The sequence below is a fragment of the Neolamprologus brichardi genome, chromosome 3 (genome assembly GCF_056152115.1).
Source record: "Neolamprologus brichardi isolate AB-2024 chromosome 3, ASM5615211v1, whole genome shotgun sequence".
NCBI classification, from domain to species: Eukaryota; Metazoa; Chordata; class Actinopteri; order Cichliformes; family Cichlidae; genus Neolamprologus; species Neolamprologus brichardi.
Genome location: NC_142106.1, coordinates 32,388,915 through 32,414,275, shown reverse-complemented (window position 1 = coordinate 32,414,275; position 25,361 = coordinate 32,388,915). Strand labels below are relative to the sequence as shown.

General features: G+C 42.7%; 1 protein-coding gene across 2 annotated transcripts; it reads right to left on the bottom strand.

The window, feature by feature from the left end:
* Window positions 1-291: 291 nt before the first annotated feature.
* acin1b (apoptotic chromatin condensation inducer 1b) lies at window positions 292-25,317 on the bottom strand. 2 transcript variants are annotated; one of them, XM_087836807.1, is made up of 18 exons: window positions 25,151-25,317; window positions 22,409-22,474; window positions 22,218-22,329; window positions 21,739-21,812; window positions 20,962-21,486; window positions 20,188-20,871; window positions 19,951-20,027; window positions 13,768-13,888; window positions 8,830-8,875; window positions 6,479-6,624; window positions 5,861-6,007; window positions 5,577-5,760; window positions 5,303-5,448; window positions 4,481-4,588; window positions 4,057-4,164; window positions 3,341-3,701; window positions 1,751-1,848; window positions 292-1,658 (listed from the first exon to the last, which is right to left on the bottom strand). In XM_087836807.1, the coding sequence occupies exons 1-18, from the start codon at window positions 25,283-25,285 to the stop codon at window positions 1,338-1,340; spliced, it is 3,459 nt and encodes a 1,152-aa protein (XP_087692933.1). In that variant the 5' UTR covers window positions 25,286-25,317; the 3' UTR covers window positions 292-1,337. The 2 variants fall into 2 exon arrangements, with proteins under 2 accessions (XP_087692933.1, XP_006809394.3); XM_006809331.3 differs by having other exon boundaries at window positions 20,188-21,486.
* Window positions 25,318-25,361: the final 44 nt, after the last annotated feature.

Genomic DNA, 25,361 nt, shown 5'->3' with positions numbered 1-25,361 from the left:
GGCTTCAGGCTACTCTTAATTCATTTTCTGCTCTTAATTATCAAAGTCAGCAAGAGAATCTCTTCCAAATATGGTCATCTCAGCACAGAAGCCCCACCCACCTGCTACTGATCATATCTTCTGTTTGCAAGAGGCAACCAATCATTAGAACAGAAGGGAGCTAAAGGAGCATGTTAAGTCTGGGTGAACAGAGTGGTTCAGTATGAGAATAAATAAGGATTATTTTTAACTGTGAATCATCCAAAGCTACTCCATATAAGCATGTAAACAAAAACATCCAAGCAGACAATGTGATAACCAATTAAAGTTTATTCATATTTTTTTTAAATTCTCGGTACATTCAGCACTTGTAGGAGGAAAAAGCAACAAAATCAGTTTTAAACTAAAAAAAGAAAATTTTAAAATTCTAACCATTACTCTATTAGAAGATAAAGATTTTTTATTTTCACCTCCTCTTAAATATAAGATTGAAGGATCAGAGGAGGCGTTTTCAAATAGACATCAGTGCAGGGAAGGTCAGCTTCCCATAATCATCTGAGTATTTCATATCCTCTCCTTCTCATCCCACAAAAGGACAAAGTTAGGCATAATGCCACATCTCTTTCTAACACCGTACTGCCGCAGTGTCGAGACGTCACTCGCACAACAAGCCTTCAAAGGCTGAAGAAATAAACATGATTCATCAAATTTCCAAGAAAACAAAATTAACTTATATCAACAAAGGTCGTCCATAAAGGTACATTAAAAAAAACAACAACAACAAAACAAAGATAAAGAAAAAATGTTTTGTGCTGAAGAGGAGAACATTAAAACTGATCCTAGAAAATATGTGAAGGTCAGGGATCTATTTTGGACTGGTTTTATTACAGGGCTGAGGAGGAAGGAACTGTGCACCCGCAGAACTAAAATAATGAGGCGGGCTCCCAAAACCTCAGTGGGACAAAAAAATGAAGAGGCAAGCCAGAAAACAACCGCCCTTCTTCTTTTCTTCAACCAAAGGGGAACCGACAGCACTGAAACAGAGACAAGGAGGAAACGCTGCTCTCTACAGGAGGAAGGAGCCGGTGTTCTGCTGGAAGACGGAAAGAGAACAGAGGAGGAGGAGAGCGGGATGAACCGTCATGTTTTTGCAAAGGAATTTGTTAAAAAGATGGGGAGTGGGGTGGGTGGCAGAAGTGTGTGGAAGACAACGCTGGCGTCATAGTGGACGAATTCAAGCACAGTGGGGGCAGGTAGGGGAGGAGCAGACACCGAAACACCCCTGCCAGTGCCAGCCCGCTGCGTCCTCAGCTACACTGCTTCCCTCTCCAGCTTTTCCTGCGGCCTCCGTCCATCCCTCAGCGGCGCCTATCCCTCGGGTTGCTCCGACTACGAGACCGGCGTCCACTAGCAGCGCCCGGCGAAGGTCGTCGGGGGCGGTGGCTGCCGTCCCTCTTCTTGTCCCCCTCACGGTCCCGATCTCGGTCTCGGCCCCGCTCTCTGTCTCCATCAGCGCCTCGCCCGGCTGCTCCGCCGCTTGTCGCCACGCTGCCATCCTTCTCGCGGCCCTTCAGCCTTTCCTTCTCCTCCTCGCGTTTCTTCTCCTCCTCTTGCAGTTCCTTATGCCTTCGCTCGCGCTCCTTTTGTCGCTCTGTGCGATCCAAAAGCCTCTGCGCCACCTGAGAGGGGGCACAAACGCAGAGCACTGTTCAGGTGCAAGTACAACCACACCAGTCACTCGACACTAAATGTCAACATGTGAAGGACCAACCTGCTCCTCGGTGAGGGGAAGCCAGTATATACACGGAGCTGTTTTGGTCTTGAGGAACAAGTCGTCTAACAGTTTGGCTGGAGGTTCATCTGCCTTCTCTGTCAGTGAGGAAACAGAACCAGGCTGTTACACATGGAAACCTGAGTGCAAATATACATGTGATTAAAGTTGTGACTCACAGACCACACAGCAAACACTGCTGCACAGTTGGGGGATGTGGGGTTGCTTGTGTTTATCAACTTTGGGTATTGCATATGAGTAAAGGGCTCGCTGGGAACAAAATCTTAGTTACTCTGCCAAATTGTGCACCTTTAGATTTTATTTAAAGCAGAATGGGAGGCAGAGCCTTCAGCTTTCAGGTCCCTCTTCTGTGGAACCAGCTCCCAGTTTGGATTCAGGAAACAGACACCATCTCTAATGTCAAGATCAGGCTTAAAACTTTCCTTTTTTCATAAAGCAGCAAAGGCTCCTGGCAATTCCCCATAATGCACTGTGTTTCTTCTTCACTCTCTGTATTTATACATCACTCTGCAATAGTTATTGTTCATCTCTGGCTATCTTCCAGTGTGTCTTTTGTCCTGTCTTCTTCCTCTCACCTCAACCAATAGTGGGAGATGGCTAACTCTCCCTGAGCCTGAATCTGCCAGAGGTTTCTTCCTGTGAAAAGGGAGTTTTTCTTTCTACTGTTGCCAGGTGTTTGCTCAAAGCTGGTCATCTGATTGTTGAGATTTTCTCTGTATTATTACAATATAAAGCCTCGTAAGACATTCACACCAATGGCCTACTGGAGGTGGTGCTATATAAATATAGTTGAACTGAACCCCCCTCCCATTCTGACCATTTTCACTTGTGATTTCATCACAAACCTTAAACTCACAAAGTGGAAACATCACTTTAATAAAACAGAGATTTGGATCCCTATGAAAAAATTAAGCTTTCCCAACGCTGCCAAACTTGTGTCAACAATCCAGTCCAATTATTTTCTTCCCCACATTCAGAAGCCAGTCAGCTTCTGCTCCCTGTTCTTTGAATCTCTTCCATCACTCCGCCTTTCACCTCCATCTCCACCTCATCCTGGCCACCACCAAAGTCCAATTCCTCCCACTGCTGGGACTCAGCTCAGCTGTGTAGCTTAATTTGAGTCTAATTGACAAATTATTTATCACAAGCTCTGAACTTCAGTAAATCATGTTCAGTTATCTCCACTGATCTCTCCTTACTGTAGCGTTTTTTTGGTTTGTTTTTCCAAATGCAGGGTAGGACACAGATAAGTGGACCTGTGCAAATGGTCAGATATTTACAGGAGTGAGCCAAATGCAGCAGGAGTTCAGGGAGCAGTGTAGAGCTGCACAAAGAGATGGACACTGAAGCGTTAATGAGCCGATTTCTCAAAAGCCTCAGATTCTTTGAACCAGCTCCCAGATCATTCTGCTTCTTTTTAAATACATGAAGCTCATTTCATCCCCAAAAGTGACACAGTCGGGAAGCTTTCCGTGTTGATTAATAAATCATTTGTGTCTGTTTCAGTAAGGTGTGCTTGGATTAAACTCCCCCCTCCCCCACTGTGATACTCTTAGTGAGTTGTCTTACCCTTCTTATCAGTCTTCCTCTCCTTACTCTTGGCCCTCTCTCTCCTCTTCCTGTCTCTGTCTCTGGATCTAGATCGTCGTCCGTCCTCTCCCGGCCGTGCAAATTCCCGCACTTTATCCCGGTCCCATTCCCGCTCGCCTCGCGCCCTCTCTCGGCGCTGCATCTCCCTTTCTCGCTCTGCCCACAGATCCCGTACACCTCTGTCTCGCTCGCGTTCGCGCTCACGTTCCCTATCTCTGTCCCTGTCTCGTTCTCTGTCTCGCTCAGGCATCAGAGGGGGGAGCCGGATCGGTGGGGCAGCGGGCGGGGGAACAGGCTCCTCTTCTTTGTCTGGCTTCAGGACACCTTTGTGAAAGTCCAGCTGTTTGAAAAGATAAGCAGGCAGGTTAAAGAGTAGCTGTGGAGAGATTATTAAATGCACACAAAGGTGCATTTATAGGTTTATTTAAAAAAAAAAAAAAACAAACTCAATATTAGACTGCAACCAGTGAGGTCAAGTTATTTCTACTCACTAGAAGTTAAAGAAGAGGTAATAGCGAAGCCCTATTTTTCCTCAGTACATTAAAAGTGGCAGAAAAATGATCCATTATAATAAAATGAGCTCAAACCATGTTAAGGCTGGACTGTCCTCGCCACCACCCAATGTGAAGTCTTCAAGTTTTGTGTGTGCTGAAAGCAATGCATTTTTATTTGTGGCATTTCTGGCTTGTTATTACCTCGGCCTGCTCACAGAAGTCCACGTTGAGGACCTTGGGATTGCTCGTAGGCCACTTGACTCTGTGGAGGGCAGCTCTGGTAGCGACAGCCTCGTCTGTTGTAGCGTACTACGAGGGTAGGAGGAAAGGAAACAGAGAAAACAACCCAATCACATCTCAGCCAACACAAGCTGTGAAAGCAGGCAACGGCACAAACAGATGGAAGCAGATGGATGAGAATGCAGAGGTCAAAAATATTATGCAAATGCTCCTTGTTGAATTTTCTAACATATATTTGCAAAAACAAATTATCGAGCCGTTTGACAGATGCTGATTAGGAAACAATATACTTTAGAAACTGAGCCCTGCATAATTCCACATGTAGCTTGTTAACCTCATGCATCCACTCCTGATGCAGTGAAACGGTTCATTTGGCAATACGTACTGTGACATAGCAGTGAGACTTTATCTTGTCAATCCAAAAGCCCTCTTCCACCACGCTCCCTGTACGGTTCAGCAGCTCCTTCAGCTGGCCCAGGGTGAAAGGTCGCACCTGTTGGACAAAAAAAAAAAAAAGATTCAGACTGGAAAACATACTAGGATGATGGTCTGGTAAAGAAAGCCCTACCAATATATTATTTTTTAAATTGTTTTATGAAATGTAATCTGTATTTTCACCACTTTCAGCTGTATTACAGATTAAAGCTGCAGCATATTAAACAGGGGCATGCCCTAAGGTCACAGCTCAGACGATAACCCTTTTGAATTTAGGTAACGTTCTCCTCTAGTGCCCCCATCAGGCCAAACAGCATATTTTTCCCCACTTGACGATCAAAGACGGCCATTTCTAGGTTTGACATCTGCTTACACCATCAGCTCCTGTGTTTCTAAAGTGTAAGGCCATCTGAGATTAGTGAGCCCTGGTGACCAACGTATAACCCACATATGACGCAAGCAACAAAAATCTCCAAATGGCAGTGATTAAATGTGTAATGTCTAGTCTTGTCACAGTCTGTTTAGTCATGCTCTGTGCCCCTGACTTAAGCTGATGCCTGACTACAACCTTAACACCTGGGTAAGCATTCCTGTCTGTAATTATGGGAAAGATGGTGATGATCATGTGATTACCACTGGCATACAATATATCCCATTCATGGAAAACTGTACAAAAGTTTAACTCTTGAACCTGGTATAAACACACACGATTAAGAGGGGAATTTTACAGACTTGGGGAGGTGTGTGTGTGTGTGTGTGGTAACAAACCCACCAGGTTTGTCACATGGATGATGTTTGACACTTTTCCACGAGGTGGTGAGGGCTGCCTGGTTGTGCGGACGGGATCGTCGATCGTGACGGACACACCGGACTTCTGTTGACTTATGGAGCGACGCACCAGGCTGTCGCTGGGGGTAACTGTGGGAAAAAAAAAATAAGAAAGAGCCAGGAAGAGTGAGAGGGAATCACTGGAATGTTGCCACAGGCATGACGGAATGCTGGAGGTAGCAATTAATTATAGCAATTAAGAATCCACAAACTTTCACCTTTCTTCGCTTCCCCGTCGAGGCTGACAGACGTCTGTGTTTCTGGGGCGTCCTCGGAAAGACTGCTCTTCCTGTTGTCTCTGGAAGTCCGACGTGGTTTCTCTGTCTCCATTTTCTCCACCTCTTCTTCTTCTTCTTCTTCTTCCTTTGTCTGTCCATTTTCCTGGCTGCTACCTGGGACAACCTGGAGAGGAAAAAAAGCCCAAAACAAAACAGAAACATGAAGAGAAGCCTTGTAGTTTCCAAAGTATTTCACTCAACGCCACATACAGGCGTTCCCTTACCTGTGTGACGGTGCGCCGGATCTTGAGGCCTTTGTCTGGGTCGCTTCTGCTGGCATCCGGGTTCTCCTCATCACCAGACAACTGCAGCTCCTCTGGGTGAAGCTCCACGACTGCCTCCTGGTTCACTTTGATGTCGGGGATCAAAGACTGAAGCGTAGAGATGTGGACAGGAGAAAAGAGATAAAAGAGAGAAAGAATTATGTTAATGTGGGAACATCTGTCAGCTTCTCACACATTCTAATCAAATTTCCAATTTCCTTACACAATTGTTTGATAATATGACACACCTCACAACAGCAGTCGAGTGTAAAATGTAGGTGAAGCTTCCACCAAATGAAAACAATAAGAACACCTCATGATAAATCACTCTTTCCAATTTAAAACGGAAAATCTTCCCAAAATAAGTCATCACAATGTCAGAAGTGCAGGGTGTGTGTCTTCACTTTGAACAAGAACGATCATGTAAGTTTTGATCCGGAGCCAGAAAAAAAGTGCTTCACTTCAATCAGAAACTTCTAAAAAAATAAAGTGTTCTTTCTTCTTACACCACCTTTTATAACCTTCACTTCTCTACTATCTGTTGGATGCCAGGTGCTCATCCCTGTGCTGTGTTGGTACCTTCAGGGAGTCCGTTGTAATGCTGATGGAGGGCTTCTTAGCAGTGACGGCCGTGCTGGAACCCCATCGCCTCTTTCTCCCCGCTGCGGTTCCCGTCTCAGTCTCTCCTGCTCCTCCGTCTGTGGTGGCGGGAGAAGTCTTACTGTCTGCAGGAGTTGGGGGAGAGAAAAAAAAAGTAATTTATCATCATGAAAGTGAGCGATTTGGTTTCTGGTGAAAAGGATTTCACTGACAAGTTACTGCAAGCTCGCAGCCTGAAAGCAGCAATGATTGTCCAAATGCTTTTACCCAAATTGTTTTGGCAATGGTGGCAGTAAGTAATTTAGGACAAAATGTATAAATGTAATTGAGCGATTAAACAATTTCCTTAACAATCTTCTAATACTGGACCATTTTTGTTTTGGCTTGCTTCCACAGAGAGTCTGTTAGAAAGCCTCTGCACACCTGCTTTCTCCTAACACAGAGCTAACGGGCAGCACTTTTTAAAGAGAGGAGACCAGGAATCCTGTAGTGGATAAAGGCAAAGTGCATTTCTAAGGCAACAAGCATGGACAGTATCCCTGCTGTAGCGTGTTGAAATTAGAGACCAGTGAGTAATTTTTTTTTAAACCCACTCTGAGTCAAACTAGCACACCATTTCATTTCATTATCATTTCTGAATCACTGTGCTGCTACCAGAGCTAATAGGTGTGAACGGAAAACAAAGGATGTCATGTTGTTTTAATACCATCAACGCTACGATCCAACAGAGACTACATTCATTGGTGTACAGCACACACCGCAGTCAGAGGATCAGCTGTCTCATCTCCAAGATATAACAGGGTTTCATCAGCTGTTCATTTCAAATATGGCAAAACCTTCAGTCACTGAGGTAAACGTAGACTTCTATGTTTTTCCTACTGACGTCAGTGCAGTTTTCCTCAATCTAAAGCTGTACTATTTAAAGTTTGTTCATGTAACAAGTGACGTGGAAACAGTTGACAACTAAATTTATTTTTGGTGTATGATCCAATCGCAATCAAGTGATCAAGTGTGGTGGGGCTTTTTTTGTGGTATGGACTAAATCTTATTACAGGCTACTACATATAACCAATAGTGCAGGGAGATACTGTATAATAGTTTGGTGATAGCAGAACGCCATATGTGCCACGTTCCTTCTGTATTTCCTGGCAGGATCTTTATCTGCTGACATCTGACAGACTTTTCACATGCACATTTTTTAAAAAAATCTGTCTTCTGATGGAAAGACTAAGTCTGCTTTTAGGTCCCATAATAAGCAGGCTATGACAGTAATATCCGACACAGTCTTAGTAATCAGCGCGCACACACATTCAGGACGACAGTCATGCTCAAACACGTTAGGAACTGCGTTTCCAAGTAGGGTTAGTTTTTTTTTAATGTCCACACCTGCATGATGAAGTAGCGGTGCTCACAAACACCAGGTTTAGCCGGAAGATTTAAAGATCCTTTAATGGGTTTTTAAGACTCTCTTATCTTTCTGATTTAATTTTACACTACAAACTCTCCAGAGCCCTCAGGTCCTCTGCTAGGAGACCGTCCCTAAAATTAGAACCAAGACTCACGGAGAGGCATCTTTTAGTTATTATGCTCCAGGTTTATGGAACAGTCTACCTGAAGACATGAAGGCTGCTGAAACTGTTGAGATGTTTAATACGAAACTCAAGACCTTCCTTTTTAGCACACCTGGTTAAGGTTTTTGTGTCTGTTTTATTTATTTTACTTTTCATTTATTTAGATTTTCATTGTATTATTTTATTATACTTTATATTTACCCTTTACTTATTTTTTTCTTCTCTGTGTGATAGGTGGGTGTCTAATGTGTAGACGTGGGTGTGTAGGAGGGGTGTTGAGAGAGTGCAGAGAAGGTGGTGTATGTGTGTATTTCAGTTTATTTTCTGCTTTTAATGTGTACAGCACTTTGAGGTGCATCTTTAATGCATAAAAATTCCTATAAAAATAAAGTTTTGATTGACTGAGGAGGCCAGGTGAGGGGATGCCAATTGGAAGAAGTTCCCATCAGTTTGAATGTGGATAAACAGAAGTGCTAAGTAGGATAAATCCATGGAGCTATGGTAGTCGAGTCCAAGAATAACCAGATAATGTGCTGAAATAAAAAAGGAAACTTGTGTACTGTAGTGTTTTTCCTGATTAGATGTTATTACACAGAGTTTACTTTTGCCATCTTGCTCATGCAAGTACACTGCTTAAAAAAAAAAAAGTGTCTAATCTTTCACTTTAAATCCTGCTGAATCTATTGTCATGTATTCTGTAACATGGGTAACGTTTCTGGTCCAGGATTCCAGGAAAAACGATAGAACTGGTATACTTACTGGTCAGGGATATCTTGCGAGCAGCAAAAGCCTTAGGGGTGGTGCTCTGGAAAGAGAGAGGGAGACAGAAAAAAAACATACAGAAACCCCAGGGGTGCGGGGTGAGATGAGAACCGGGAGTCCAGACCCAAACAGGCATCAACAGAGACGAGGTGAAACAGGAAAAGTGGAGGAGGGGTGGGGGGACGGGGGGGTTAAAGTAACAGAAGCCCGGAGGCTCTAATTGTATTACATTAAAAATAAGAAATCTCTGGTTCATACCAAGAGGCTCCAGACACATTTCTGCCATCCACCTCTGCTCAGAGCCGCTGAGATAAATCTTTATGCTTCACTTTTACATGCGTTTGACAGCAATATGGACTTTAAGACAAAGCAACTACAGGATCAGTATTAGGACACAAGTAGGGCTGCAAGATGGTGTCTATCTGCAGACTAAAGTCACAAGTAAGTCTTAGTAAACTAAAACAATTCTTCAGACACCAAAAAAACTTGGTAACAACATTACATACTGTGGCAAGTTGTGAAGTTTCAGAGGCTTCCTAACTTTACACACACTACTGCTGATGTAATGAGAAAGAGCTCGCGTTACTTTAGCAGCAATAATAAGTGAATGTAGAAGTATGTAAAGTCATAATGTTTACTAGCTTTCTACATGCAAAATTCTTTAGTTCTCGCAAGCGTTTCAGACTGTTTTACATATGTAAAATACCTAACAGTAACTGTAGATTATTAAAATAAGAAACACCCTACAAATATGTTACACAATTACTACAGCTGATAGGATTGCAAATGTTCCACACAAACCCAACTATGGTCCTGACAGAGTGAACACATTCAAATCACTGTTTTAGATTTAAAAGAGTTTCGCCATGTTTCAGGTTTTGATCCGTAGATGGCAGGAAGTGCAGGACTTTTGCTTCCTAAATAAGCCGTATGAAGTGGCTAGTGGCTTCCTGACAGTTTCATTAATTCCATTTCGTTCTGAGGGAAACATTACTGATCTGTATTCTTTGACAGCGATATATTACTTAATTATCTCTAGATATTTTGCAGTGTGCAGGTAAACAAAAAAAAAAACCCAAAAGCAAATACATAAGGGTATATTTTGTTTGCCCTCTTGTGGCTGCAAATTTGAATGGCTTGAACTTGTGTGGCTTTTTGTAACTATTATTCTGCGCTCACAGGGTGCTGATGCTGCTAATGCACTCGATAAGCATTAAGGTAATGGTGTGTAGCTGAGTCAAGTGGTGCAATTGAATGATGGTAAAATATTAGTGCTAATGAGCAGAGGTGGAAAACCAAGTGCTGAAGACTTACTAATCTGTAGCAGAACTATCAATACTGCAGTTGTAATTCACCTTAAAGAATGCATCATATTAACAAAAGGCTATTGCAGATCCACAGTCTGTGTTTAAATGTATACAGAGCACTCTCGGCTTGATGTAAACATATCAAATTGAACTGCAGTACACATGACAGTTCCAAAATTTTGGACTAAATTACAAGAGGAGGAAAAAATATTTTATACACTAACTCCTGTCAAATATTTACACATTTTTAAATAGAGGTATAATGACAAGTCATTTCCTGGTACCATTTAACACCTGATTCCTTACTGGCCCAACCTCACGACAGTGTGCACTGTATCTAGGCAACAAGGATCCAATCAGAGAAGGCAGAGAAGTGAGGGCAGGGCTCGATTTGAGAGTGCAGATTGCCACCAGGCAGGAACTGATCACCAGATTGGACTTTTTTTCTGGGGAGGACTTTTCTTGACTGACTGCTGGTCACACAGTCACGATTCAGTCTTTTTGAGGGGGGTGGCAGAGGTTTCAGAGCGTCTCTGTGGACTCTGACGGAGTCAAGGGGGGGATGTAGGTTTACTTTGTTAGAGTCCAGGATCTGTGACGTACATCTGATGAGTCTTTTGTTAACGCTTGAGGCTAGTGTCTTTCATTTTCATTGGTGCTTACATATTCTCCATTCCCCTTGGATACTTGGGAAAAAAATGGGATTTTCAACATGATAACCCCAGATTGTCTGTGATGCCTTCCAGCTCTTTTTTACCCATTAGGTTTCCGTAGGTTTCCAAGTATGCAGAAAGAGTCTTACGCTTGCTTTGAAAGCTCACCGCACGGAAGATCAGAATCAAGTTTCTTAACAGGAATAAAGATGGAAAAAAAATAATCCAGTCTTTGTTGAACTGCAATCCACGGATGTAGTCAAAGACAGAGGGCTCATAGCAGTGCTAGCATGACTCCCCCCACACACTCGAATGAAACCATGCAAAAAAAATTACCAGGGCCAAGCTGTGGGTGTAGCGAAGAGATGGATGCATAAATAAATACGTAACAGCAACAACCGCAGGAGTCCATCTGCGAGGTCCACAGTAGAGAGAGAATATCACAATCTCACGGTGAGACATCCACTGAGTCACACTGGTGCTCACTGCAGGGAAAGAACAGGCAGCAGTTTGTGGAGCAGATCCACCCTTCCTGGCAAAGCGTAGATGATCAATACAACCACAGAAAAAGTGCATCACTGTGGTCAGATTACTTGTCCTTGGACAGATGTCTTTAAAAGTCTCTCTGTGTCTTTACTAAACTGGAACCATTCAGGAAAACAGTCGTGATCTTAGCTCAATCTGAGTCTCATTTGAAAGGTGTGCCACACTGTCAAGGCAGATGATAGCTGCAGGCTTTACAAAACCAGATTTCCAGATGTGTCACATCCATAGATTTTTGTCTTATCCACAAAGTTGTCCAACAAAAACAAAAGAAAGAAGAAAAAAAAGCCCATGGGTTGTTGCTTACTAGCAGATCGTCTTAGTTGCTCCATTTGAAAGTGTCTTAAAACCCAAAACGGCGACAGCAGCATTAATTAGCAGTTACTGCAACAGTTCTCAGTCCAAAGTCATTACTCCACTCCACAAGCAGAGGGCAGCGTGGGAACAGAGGAAGCATCGAAAACCAAACTGGAGAACTGAAGTTTTGTCTGGATTTTGGAGGACAACACTTGCAGACTGTGTTTATCCTCAAAATGGCAGAAAGGGCTAGGAAGAGGGATACAGAGCATCAGACACCCTCCCTCTCCTTTAACCCTTCATTCATCACCACCACACAGTGCAGTACAAAGTCCAGTCCAGAACAGAGAGCAGGCTTCCACGCCCTGCCGCTGCTGTCGGTGGTGCTCTGATGCAAGCTCCCATTACTGCTGGCTGACAGGAGGCCTTGCAGGCTGACGCTTTACTCAGTGCCATGGGGTTGCAGACTCTGGGCCTAACTCAGGTACCAACGACGCACTTGGGCATAGCGGGACAGGACTTGTAGGAGAAGTAGGAGGAGGAGTGGAGGAGGTGTTGGTGGTGTTGTTGGTGGTAGTAGTAGTACGCAGCAGGTACCAATAGGGGCAATGGAAGAGGCATGGGCACCTTCATAACAAAGCAATCAATGGGGTTTTAAACAGCAATCACACCATAAATATATATAGTGAGAGAGAAGTGTTCATTATGGGATACAAAGGCAAAAGATGAAAAGAGGTGGAGAGAGACAGTGAGAGAGAGAGAGAAAGAGCGAATAAGACAAAAAGGGAGGCAGCTTGAAAGGAGCAAGAAAGAGGACAAAGGGAGATGAGAAACAGGGTGGAAGAAACAGCAGAAACAAGCCCTGATGTATCTCTACACACAATGTCAGGGTCCATTACTCATGCAAACCCAAAGGGGGAAAGCAAAACCCACAAATACACACTCACATTGAAAAAGCGATAACAACTTCAAACTGCACAGAAGCTCACCAGAAAATCTAATTCGAGCACTTTAGATGGGCTGGAGTGTAATGCATGATTGTCCTTTCTAATGTTTCTGAGGGTGATGGATGAAAGCTTTATCCGACAAACGGGAGCTTTGTTAGCCCTACCAACAATTCTCTGTGGTATAATTAGACTATAATGGTGGCAGTACTTGTAAAAATGTTGTCTGATGTGATGATGCCTCTTAAAGACCCTGACACACCATGTGCAAGAACTTGTGCTGAGGAAGAAGTTATATATCAAATTTAATAGGAAAAAAACTTAATGAGAATACTTAACAAAAAGTGACAATCGAGTAACTTTTAAAATAGTTTCTTACAAAAGGAAACAGGCTAAGAAACAGCTGTGGACACGATGGGCAAGTAGTCCTTCCTATTGTGCTTTCTTGATGGATATATGCATTGTAGTTGAAGATGTCCACACGCAGCCCCATATTCATCTGATGATCAAACCAGACCCAACCAGACCCTTGTCACAACCGAGGGAGTAACTACAGCAATGTCAAGTGGGTCACTGTCACCTTGGTGTGTCAGGATCTTTAGATGTTTAAGGCCATTACCTCCCCCCACCCACCCACCCACACCCACACCCACACCCACACACACACACACACACACTGATATATAAGCATGCACTCTCTGCAGCATGGATATCTATTTTAAACACAGTATAACCATCAATACTTTCATTCCAGCAGCTTTTACCACTTAATGTACCTCTGCAGGGCCCACACAAACAATGGACATGTGTGAGAGATCATCTAAATGAATGAGCTTGTTATGAAATATTAGTTGAATTAAAAGCAGATGGAAGGGATGAGGTGATTCCTATTTAACCCTGGACCCAATTCCAACTCAGCCCCAGGTCATTCACACTAAACATTTGTGCAAAAAATATCCAGTTGAGTGATTTGTCTATTACGATGCTTTAACTGATGAACACACTGTAAAGTCAGATTTAATCAAAGGCAAAAAATACATTAACGCCTGCAAAGAAACTGGGGTGTGTTGGTTTTGAGTAACCCATCCTTAAATTACACTGATAATTAAACATGCTTGTATATGAGTGAGGATGCAGGTTAGTGGGAGACAGGAAAAGACCCAGGCTCCTACACCCTCCCAGTGACCTTACCTCCTCATGGCGGCCCTCACTGTTCTCGGGCTCAGCCCCGGAGGCTGGCTGCTGGTCCATGGAGCTCTCCGAATCTGGTTCCACCTCCGTCACGGCGGCTGCACTGGGCTCCGACACCTCCCTGCAGGAGGAAAGCAGTGGAAGAAAGGAAAAGAGTGAAGGTTATTTCCATGAAAAAACCCTCACATTGACCATAACTACACAATCAATTATAATAAACACATAGGCAACTTACAGTCCGAGCCATAAACATTTAGCCAGTGACAGCTTTTTTTAAATTTGTTACTGTACACCACCCCAGTGGATATGAAATGCATACTTTTAGCTTTCATGAAGGGGGTTTTACAAGGTTAACATATTAACCGTTTAGGGATTACAGTGTCTTTAAAACATTTAATGTCTGACATTTATGTTGTCACATCCAGATTTGCATAAATGTCTAGAAAGTCTCAGATTGGCAACATGTGTGAAAACAGCTGGCGAATCTCCTGGGATCGAGGAGGGGTTCACACACATACACGGTGAAACCGAGAGCAGAGAGAAACTACTGTGACCATAAATTACAGTTAAAAAAAAGGAATTCCCAGTATTATTTTTATTTGATTGGTGGGGAAGGATGTCCCACATTTTAACAAGCATAGAAAGTAACCAGTGCTGAGGCTCCAATCAAAGACAACTGAGACAGAAATGAGTCAGGCAGCTATTAATTTCTAAGCTGTTGAGGCCTGGGCAGTGTTAGGGTTTGTATAATAGGAGAAAAAACAATGTGTAGGAAAAGAGAGGAAGGGTGGTGAAAGCCAGTGATCTGGGTCACTCCTGCTATAAATAACTCACCAGCTAACTGACACCCAGGGTCACAAACCTTTCTCAGACTAACTCATACTCAGACATAACCTCACAGAAGACTGTGTGTGGTCTTCATCTTATCCATTTGGATCATTGTGGGGGTAAAGAAAAGTATAAAAACACCTCTGAGTCAACCAATAAAAGCCATGAACTGCAGTTAATGGAGTTGGACCTCACACAGTCAAATGCTTCCCCTCATGTTGTGATATTTTATTACTCGTATCTCAGATGAAGATAAAAACAGGAGATGGCATCATTATATTTTTAGCTACCCCCTCAACTCCCCCAACCAGCATTATCAGAAGCCGCCTCCGCTGCCTCCATGTGATGCCACGGGCAGCGAGGCAGCACCCTGTAGGTGGGAGAATCACATCCTGTAGCATCCTTCACTCTAATCACCGCGCTCATCACCCACTGCTGTTCGCATGCTTATTTGCATTATATGTAAAAGGACACACTGAAAAATGCTTCTCAATACTAAAAAAACCTGAAGGCAACAAAAAGCCTGTGGTGAGTTCAAGATGCGAAAATCTCCAACACGTTTAGGCACTATTTCAATGCCATTTATTCAACAGCCTGTGCAGAAAAACAGCAGTGATAGCTATAACCTCCAGAAAGAAAGAAACAAATATGAGCAACGCATGTGATGTGTGTTACATGTTTTTAATTCACAGATCAGGTTTGATAACTAATTATTGAGGAAAAGAATAAAAGTTGCCTATTAAATCTTTTTAAGAATAAAGTAATGTGTGTCTATTAATCCAAAAATACTCATTCGATCATTATAAAAGGGTACAGGATGAAACTCCTTAATTTTTGTTTGTTATCCACACAAGTGACTCATTGATTAGTTTGTTAATGCCAAAAACATGAATCATGGTTATAGGATTGTGGGTCAGTATTAAAACACCCTATTTAACAATAAAAAAAACAAACAATTAACTTTAAAAATATTTAGCATTTATTACTAGGCAAAAAAGACTTTAATGGGTTCAGCTTTAAATCTAATTTAAATGAGATAAAATGAAAAATAAAAACTGGCATATTTTCTGACTCTAAAGCCCATCTCACAAGGGCAACGATCACGTGAAGATGGAGGTGGTAGAAAACACAGGGTCATCTCCTTCAGGTTCACCTACACAAATCTCTTTGTGACTTCTACTTCATCTACACAGATCTGGCCGACCAAAGTCTTTCTGATATCTTGACCTGCACTAAACTAATCAGCAAGCGAGTTTGAAGGACAGTGTTTGAAGAACAGGGTCATATTGGATATATAACGCATGAAGGAAAAGCTTTTTTCAATCATTTTGTTTTCAATATATTTGGAAGGTTTTACACCCAAAACTGAGTCACTTTTACCAAAAGGCATCAAAGAAACCCCTTCAGCGAGGTGTTAGCTGTGGGTCTACACATTCAAATCCATGTCTTTTAAAGTGACAACAATCTCGCTATAATCCAACAATACTTACTCAAACATTCTCACAAGTCTTGGTTAAAGACAGACAAATCTTAGCTTTGCACATTCTCCATGACATGTAAGACAACCAGTGTTAAGTTTTACTGCATCTTTTAGAGGAAGGGCTGTAATGTTAGTCTCAGTACTGAAATCTACCCAGGGCCACAGCAGAACCGGTTTCACCTCTTCTTCTTGAGATTAGTCACCAGCAGGACAGTCATGAAGACGACAGCATTCCCTTTCCTCCACACAACACACAGACTACACATTTGCTCTAGGTGTTGGTTTCATTGTCTACGGGTGTGTGGGCAAGGCCAGAGGAACACCTGCATCGGCTATAAAGGGAAGACAGATGTCAGCTAGAAATACAACCCCCGCTTAAGATCTTAAGACAAATGACCACAGAGAGAAAGAATGAGCAGCTTTTTCTTCTCAAGTAACACATTTAAAGCTCCCTCGCTCGCTACTCAAACAGTCTTGCAATAATGTCACCAGTCAGGAATGAGGAAGCCCGTTAAAAGGTAAGGAACAAGATCTGTAAAATGTTGAAACATAACGTTTTTTCAAGTTAATGTTAAATGGATTTTAAAAAAGCAAGCGGCTCAGGGCCAACTTAACAATCTGACCACATAAGATGAACAAAAACATGGTTTCCAATCAAACTGGACATACAGTCAGATCCCAGGGGAGGAGAGCGAGAGTGCTGGTACCAGCTGGGAGAATTTTATCACACCATAAGGGACCATTCACACTGACTCTACAGCTAACAGATGTCTGCTTTAATGATCTCCCTTGACAACAGTGAGATCATTAACAGCTACAGCAACACAAAGCCAAAAATACAAATATTGTTCACTGTCATTTAAGCATCAAAATGCATGCGGAGATTAAACATAAGTGTGCTTTTAAGGAGATGTTCTAAAACAAGAGGGGGGTGAAAGTCCTTTATCTTGGCTGCAAGCATGCCAGGAAAAATACGAGGTCAGAAGGAAAGATGGAAGAGGAGAAATCAATGTCCACATACTTCTCATCACATCCTGAAATCTGAGGACATTATTTATTCATCAATATCTCCTTTAGTGCAAATTTAATTCAAGGATTGTTCAAAGAAAGGAGACCCCCACTTTCCCGCTCTGAAAAAAAAGTCTTCCCTTGCTCCTTCGCCCAACAAAAGGCTTTCACCGCCGTCCCCACCCCCGGTCCTCTTCACATGGGCGAACACGCTCATAACCAGGCCAATGTGGACACATGATATGATATTCATCAGCCGAGCAGGAGCTGCTAGCTTATCGGCGCAAAACGACACGCCGAACCCGGATAACGTATCCCGGCAGATTTCTATATAAGTGGTGTGAAAGTACAAACGGCAACCTGAAGCCTTGAATCGCCCTCTGGCTCCCTCTTACCCGTTTTTGTTGCCTTCGGACAGCATTATGGCCGGCCTTGAAAGGAAACCCCCGGGGATAAAAGATGACACCGTGCCGCTGGATGTTATTTCGGTCAGGCGCTGCTTGAAACCGGCAACGCGAAATTTAAAAAATATCCTGCTCGTATGTTTCAATTACTGATTAGCCATACACTGCGTCGGTATCAGGGATGCACTGCATGCATGACGGCCATGTTGGCTAGCGCGAAAGAGTAACGGCTACCTTCCGGTCGGAGATTTCCAAAATAAAAGCCAAATTTAACGCCCAACCTTGGCGCATATCGAAAGAAAAAGTACTTGAACTTTAATGCAGGACCAGAAAAGAAAACTACATAATATGTGCTAAAAGAAGGAAACCATTAAGATATGTTTAGGTTTAAATTAATAACTTTTTAGATATGTGCCATTACATGCCCATTAATTACATATAACACTCTTTATGTCATCAAGCAGGCTTAAAAATAATCTTTATCAATTAAACTACTAGTTTACTGGGATAAAACTCAAGTTGATTGCCATTACAAACATGCACACCAATTTATTTACCATCACACATGATTCTGAATTCTTATGCATGAATAACTACTACAGCAATATAGTCTTTATATAGCAATAATTGCATGACAATTACACAATAAACACTGTGTTATAACCCTGGGTGTGACCAGAAGCGGCTTTCGGTAGCATGTTATACAGCCTTGTTATAGATATAGTAAAGCAAAATAAGCTGAAAGGCCTATTCTTCTTCAGTTTCCACTTTCCTGTATAGGCCATCATATAGGCCATCATAAACCTTGCTGACAGTAACATAATAGTATTGTGTATATATATATATAATATCGTCTGTGCAGACACATTTCACACAGCGACTGCATCGCTCCGGTGAGCCGAGATAAACAGACACACAAAAAAATGACATTATATTTTTTCGTTTGTGTTCTTCAGCCATTCTAATCATGAATAGTTTTTATACAAATTTTAATAGCCCAAAAGCACAGTGGCTATCACATGCTGCAAGTACAGCACCTCACATCAACTATCAGAAAATCAAACGCGCAAACACAAACAGGACATACTTTATCGTAGCCTCATATGACAACCAGAGTTGTGATTACAGGGTTGACCAGGTGCAAAAGATTTTCTGATTTTAACATGAGCAGCAGCTGTTGCAAGTTTGTGAAATACTGCACTAGGTGTTCGATGTGTGTATTTTTCTGTAGCGATGAATCATATGGTGGCACTGACTCATTAAAACTTTGAGAGCTTGTGTTGTTGTAAATTACATCAAAACACTTGTCTTTTAAGACTATTTTCTAGTGACAGTTGCTTACCATGTGGTATGCTTCGTGTGGGCTAAAGTTAACATAAACAAAGCCTGACCCAGTGTTTAATACAACTCTTTTCCCCCACTGGGTCACTGGAGCAAAAGATCAGACTATTACTGGGCCCACATATCACTTTTACTGCCCCATAAAAAAGCTAATGAAATTATTTTACAGCCTACTTGCTAGTAATATAAGAATAAAATGCAATTTATTAATAGATTTGTATTTTATGTTAGATACCTAACAAGAATTAGTGGCCCTCTTTGAGATGTTGCAGGTATAGCTGCTAGAAGAAGAGAGTGGCTGCAAAGAGCCACAGGCCAAGTTATCTGCCAGACCTAAAGTTCCAATAGTTTGCATGCATATAATGTCCCAGAAGACAACTTTTATTTTAGCTTCTTCTCAATTTAGTTGTTCTGTTGCTGTATAAAACAACCCAAGCAGCTCAAAACTATCAGAGCAAGTGTTTTAATGAAGAGCTTTTAACTGTATTTTAATGGTTGTAAGAAGAACTTCTAATTGGTCAGGGTGCCTCACAACTGCTGCATATACCATCACAGGCCTGAGCACATGGCCAATAAGCTTGTCCAACATTGGCTATGCTGAACCCTGCCTGACCATATAGCTATGAAATAGAATCACGATCTACGATACCCAAAACATCCTGTGATTTAAGTGAGGAAGACACAGTTATGAGGAGAGGAAACATGAAAGAAACAAGAACGAGAAACTGAAAATTGACCTGGACATCAGCAGCCAGTGAGCATCTCTTTGTAAATCCATCACCAGAATTAGTTACCAAACTCTGTGAGGTTATTCCTGAAAAGTGATTTATAAATCACTTTCAGAAATCTGGAATACAGAAATCAAAAAAATGGGACCAAAAATTAAGTCCTGGTGTTTGTCTATTGTATGACAGGTTATTAAGCAAATTTTATGTTTGTATGGTATATTTAGCAATGCTTAATACAACTGATATAAAGAGGTGGGACAAGTGTTAACCTTGTAAACCATTTAACTGGTGAACTGAAAAGTTAAGCTATGTTGAAGAATGTAAAGCACTCATTTTAAGAGTGAGGGTTAGGATTGCTGTTCAGGTTTTATATATTTTAATAAAGGTTGCTTACCTTTTGGAAAGGTGTCGTGTCTCTGCCCCTTTACTCGGGTCAGCTTTTTTGTCATCATCTGCTTCTTGATCCACCTTCTGTGAGATGATTCAAAATAAAAACAATAAAAAGCTATATAGAGAAAAGAGATTCAGCTTCAAAATGCTCTTCACTCTGAAGGTTAAATTTCTTCTGGTGCTACAGATAGTGCATGGTTTCTAACTATTCCCTGATATCCACAACAGTTTATTTACTAACCTTCAGCTTCCTGGCAGGTGGTGTTTTATCCTGAGAGGAGGACGATTGTGATGATCGTGACGACGAGTCTGATTTGGAGTCAGAATCTGATGAAGAACCTGAATCTTGGACCTCAGTCACCAGCTCCTTGTCTTTATCTGCCGTCTTCTGTTTCTTTTCCTGCTCCTCCTTTAGCCGTTTCTCCTCTCTTCTCTTCTCCTCCTCCTCCTGTTGTTTCTTCTCTTTTTCTCGTTCCTTCTCACGCTGTTTCCTCCCCTCCTCCATTCGTTTCCTCTCCCGTTCCTTCTCTTCTTCTAGGCGTTTCTTTTCTCTTTCCTGTTCTTCTTCCTTCCTTCTTTCTCTCTTCTTCTCCTGCTGTCTCTCCTTGTCCTCCCTCTCCTTCAGCTGCCTCTCTTCCTCCATCTTCCTGTCCTCTTGTTGCATCTTTGTCTCCCGTCCTGGCTGTGGGGATTCACTGGAAGACTCAGCAGTGGAGTGTGCAGTCTCTCCTGACACACCAGCCCCCTCTGACTCCATCTTGTGTACAAGCAGAGAAAGGGGCCCTGTTCCACGCTTCACGCGTGGTTCAGGACTGCTGGAACGAGAACTTGAGTCAGAATCTTGCCTCTGCACCTTGGAAGGTGGGAATGACACCACCCTTTGGCTGCGTCCAGCTTCTTCACGGTCATCTGGGTCTGGCGGGCTCTGCTTGGGAGTGTCAGGAAGGGGGAACAGATTAGGGGGTGGAGAGGGAGGAGGTGTGGGGTGGCGCAGTTGCATGGGGGTGTGGTGTACCTGTGGAGGTGGGATGTGCTGCGGAGGTTGAAGTTTGCGTTTGGATCTTCCAGCTGATGATGGGACGCTGGGTGGCATCTGCTGCGATGGGGCAGGTCCCCTGCTTCCCTTTCGGGCCCCACCGGGACCAGGCCCCCAGTCCTCATCATCATCACTCTCATCATCACCATCATCACCTTCATCACTATCCTCATGGACATGGCTTGATGCTGAACCCCCAGCAGATCGGCTCAGGTGGAGCACAGAACGAGCCGATCCTGGTTCACTCGGTGCGGTGCCTTCCTTCTCCTGAGCTGGGGGTACTGCTGGGGGACAGTCGGGCTGTCCCAGAACGCGCACTGACAGGGAGGCGACTGCACGGGGAGGAGAGGGTGCTGGTGGCTCCTTGTGTCCTTGGTGAAAGGTGGCTCGCTGCATCCTAGCTCCTGGAGCGTCATGGGCCTCCTGGTGATGAAGGGTGGTGCCATGACCTGTCACTGAGTCTCCTGCCCCTCTCTCCTCAGGCCTGGCCAGAACCTGACGTCGCTGTGCACAGATAACTGAGTCAGTGGGAGACGAAACATGATGACTTAATTCTGCTGATGTATTTTTTTAAAAAATGAGTTTAATCAGATTAAATCTGTAACCATTAGAAAAGTGTAGTTTATATCATGCAAAAAGCACCATGCTATTATTTTTGTTTTGGTACACAGAATGTTGACAAATGTGGAAAATCTGATTCTTCTGTACCTTTCTGCTCCACAGGATAAAGCCTTTGTTTTCCTCGAGGGTACTGACCTTGTCAGAGGCATAGGAGGAGCTGTCATTGTCCTCCGAGTGGTCTTCATCCTCCTCGGGTACAGCTGGGCTCTCTGAGAGACAGAAGCACGAGGCACAGGTTAAAGGTCGACCCCGGTCTGAGAATTATACTCCCAGGACATGCCTACTGGATCTCACACAAGCAAAACTTTTCTAACAATAACTTGTAATGATTTCTTTTCCTCACACCGAAAAAGAGAAATAAAAACTTGAATCGTTTTTTAGAGAAATTCTGTCTTAATGGCTGTGAAATCAGAGATTAGAGTGTAGTTTTTCCCATAGTGTGAAATGCTCATTTGACAAGGCACTGTAGGTTTTACACATTTATTAAAATGTTATTTTTAATTTTTAAGCACATGAAGTTAGGTAAGCAAAGACGTTTGAACACCAGGGAGTTTTTGCAATTCGTCTGAGCCAAAGGACGGGCCACGTGTGTGTTTGTAGTCTGAGTCTTTTACCATCAGCGTCTTGCCCCTGCTGGGCCTCTCTCTCCAGTCTCTGGCGAAGGAGCTCTTGCTGCTTGGCCAGGTACTGCTTTATGAAGCTGTTCTGGCACATCTCCTCTCCTATCTGTAACACAGCGTTTTTAAAACAATGTGACATTGTGTCAAAACATCACCAGACTACCGCAGATTTTAAAATCTCCTACCTGAGAGTTGGGCTGCAGCCCACTGTGAGAGGACGATGTCTTCTGTAGGTTCTCCAGCATCAGAGCCTGAAGGTAAGGAGGAGGGGAGGGGAATTCATTTAAATGTTAACGTAATGCCAGAATGAATATTAAAGAAAACTGTAAACCAGATACTAGATACCAGATACGAGTCCTCTAATTATAACGCTTGTTATACCTGTTGACTTTTTGCATATTTAAATATCGCATATAGGTTTGCATTTTATGCACAACATTAAAAAGGCAGACCCAAACCCAATAATAATACTAAATGTGCCTACAATGTAAGATACTTAATAAAAAGGGCACTTTAAGAATTGTACAAAGAATTAACATAAATGCATGTATATTAACTTAATAGTCTGTTAATCATATGCAATAAATTTATGACTAAAAGGTATAGTCACTCCTGAGCCACTTTATTAGGTACACCTGTTTAATTACTCATTGTCACAAACATCTAATCAGCCAATCACAACTCAGAGCATTTAGGCTTGCAGATATGATAAAGACAACTTGCTGAAGCTTAAACTGAACATCAAATGGGAAAGAACGGCAATTTAAGCGATTTTGAACGTAGCATGGTTGTTCAAGCCAGATGGACTTTTCTGAATATTTGAGAAACTGCTCAACTGCTGGGATTTTCCCACACAATCATCTCTAAGGTTTACAGAAAACGGTGTGGAAAAGACAAAATATCCAGTGAGCAGCAGCAATGCCTCGACAGCAGAGGTCAGAACGGTGCTTCAAGCTGACAGGAAGCCAATGATTCCCTCAAATAACCACTTGTCACAATTGAGGTATGTAGAAGAGCATCTTAAATGCACAATATATCTAACTTTGAAGCAGATGGACTACAGCAACAGAAGACCACACCGGGTGTCACTCCTGTTAGCTAAGAACAGGAAACTGAGGCTACAATTCACGTCTTACCCAACTTGAACAACAGATGACCAGAAAAATGTTTCCTGGTCTTATTGGACTTGCTTTCTGTTCCATTATATGCAAGGTAGGGTCAGAATTTGCTGTAAACAACGTGAAAGCATGGATCCATCCTGGCTTGTAACAATGTTTTCGACTGGTGGTGGAGGTGTAATGGTGTGCAGGATATTTTGTGACACACTTTGGGCTTTTTATTACCAGCTGACCATTGTTTAAACACTATAGCCTACCTGAATATTTTCACTGCCCGTGTCTATCCCTTTATGACCACTGTTTAGCCATTGTGTGATGGCTGCTTCCACAGGGATAACACACCGTGTCCAAAAGGTCAAATCATATCAATCCGGTTTCTTGAAAATGACACTGAGTGTACTGTACTTAAAATGACCTACACTGTCACCACATCTCAATCCAATAGAATAACTCTGGGATTTTGTGAAATGGGAGATTGCCTTTATGGATGTGCAGCAGACAAATATGCAGCAACTGTGTGAACTTATCTTGTCAATATAGACCAAAATTCCAGAGTAATGTTTCTAGCACCTTGTTGAATCTTTGGCACGAAGAATCAAGACAGATCTGAAAGCAAAAATGAAGCCCAACCCAGTACTAGCGCTGTCTAACTAATGAAGCATGCATGAGTCTCTCTTTATACATTCTCTATTGCCTAAATCCTAAAAGATCCAAGATCTTTGTTCGAAGTGCAGAGAAGACACTTTCCATCAGTGCTTTTTCTGTGCAAAGATAAACTCTGAATTCTGACTGAAGCGCTTCATATAAACACATTCATTCACCCTGTTGAAACCCCATCTGGCCTGTGGGGCTCAACAGGATGCTAGTAAGGTGTACCTAATAAAGTAGCTAGTGAGTGTGTATTAAATTCTTTGACAAGAAAGGCACATGAAAAAAACTTTAGGCATCCTACACATCATTGTTTTGAATAATAATTTGAATATAGGTAAATCACAATAAAATTATTCTCCATCAACAAAGCCTTAAAGAGACTTTAAGAGCAACTCTATTGCTTTAATCTTATTAGCACCGTATTTTTACTGTATGCATGATGATATCAGTTTATTTTAATACTGTGCCGTTAACGCACGGTTTGAGTCAGATATGGGGAGTTTATATCGCGCAAGCAAGAGGTATTGCTTCACTATAATCTTATGATTAAAATAAATACATAAAGCAATGTATTATTTAAAAAAAGACCAATCAATTGGTAACATATTTTTTAAATGTGACTTTAGCGAAGGAGAAGATCCCGGTTTTTAACGGTGAAAACGGCGTTTACAAAAATATAAGTTGAAGAAAATTTGAATGAAATAGCTGTTGGTTATGCGCGGAATGTGTTTACATCACGAGGCGCGCCCCCCGTAACCCTAATACGCACACGCACGCACACGCAAGCACGGTGCGCGCGCGGGCACTGTCATGTACACTATGTGCGGCTGTTGGCTTGCTTACTCTCAGCTTAGGCCTGGACTTGACAGGTGCACAGTTCAACTGTGTGCAACACGGTGCTCTGCGAGTAGTTACGAATTAAGTCCGAACTCGGTAGCCGGGCCGTCGGGTTGAACTGTCAGTTACAACCAGTCGAAGAGGAAAACTGTTGTTTATGAGTAATAATGCGTGCACGGCGATTTATGTATTCCCGCTTCACAGCCCACACACATACACACATCGTTACGGCCTCTACTGTTAACCCCCCCACTGTCTCTCGCCTCCCGCTGAACTTGGCCAGACTCGGCACAGACGTCCGTAACGTGAGAGAAAACTTACCCCTTTCAGTCGCTTGATAAGTGTGTTCTTTTGTCCGCTTTTTGGGAGGTTTCTTTGCTCCAGAGCCGCTTTCAAATCGGCAACTCGGAGCGACTGAAGAGGTTTTCCATCAAGCGTAATATCTTCGTCCGCCATTTTGCTCCCTCCGCTTGTCTAAACTCCGTCGCTACGGCTGCTGCTCGGCGTCACAGCTCGGGAGTTTCCGGAAGCG

Bases quoted from the DNA above. Each gene is read 5' to 3' on its own strand.
- acin1b (XM_006809331.3), bottom strand. From the start codon at position 25,285: ATGGCGGACGAAGATATTACGCTTGATGGAAAACCTCTTCAGTCGCTC. The intron at 22,330-22,408 runs GTAGGAGATTTT...GCTGTGTTACAG, and splicing joins GGCTGCAGCCCAACTCTCAG to ATAGGAGAGGAGATGTGCCA. The intron at 20,028-20,187 runs GTTAGTAAATAA...ATCATCTCACAG, and splicing joins CACCTGCCAGGAAGCTGAAG to AAGGTGGATCAAGAAGCAGA.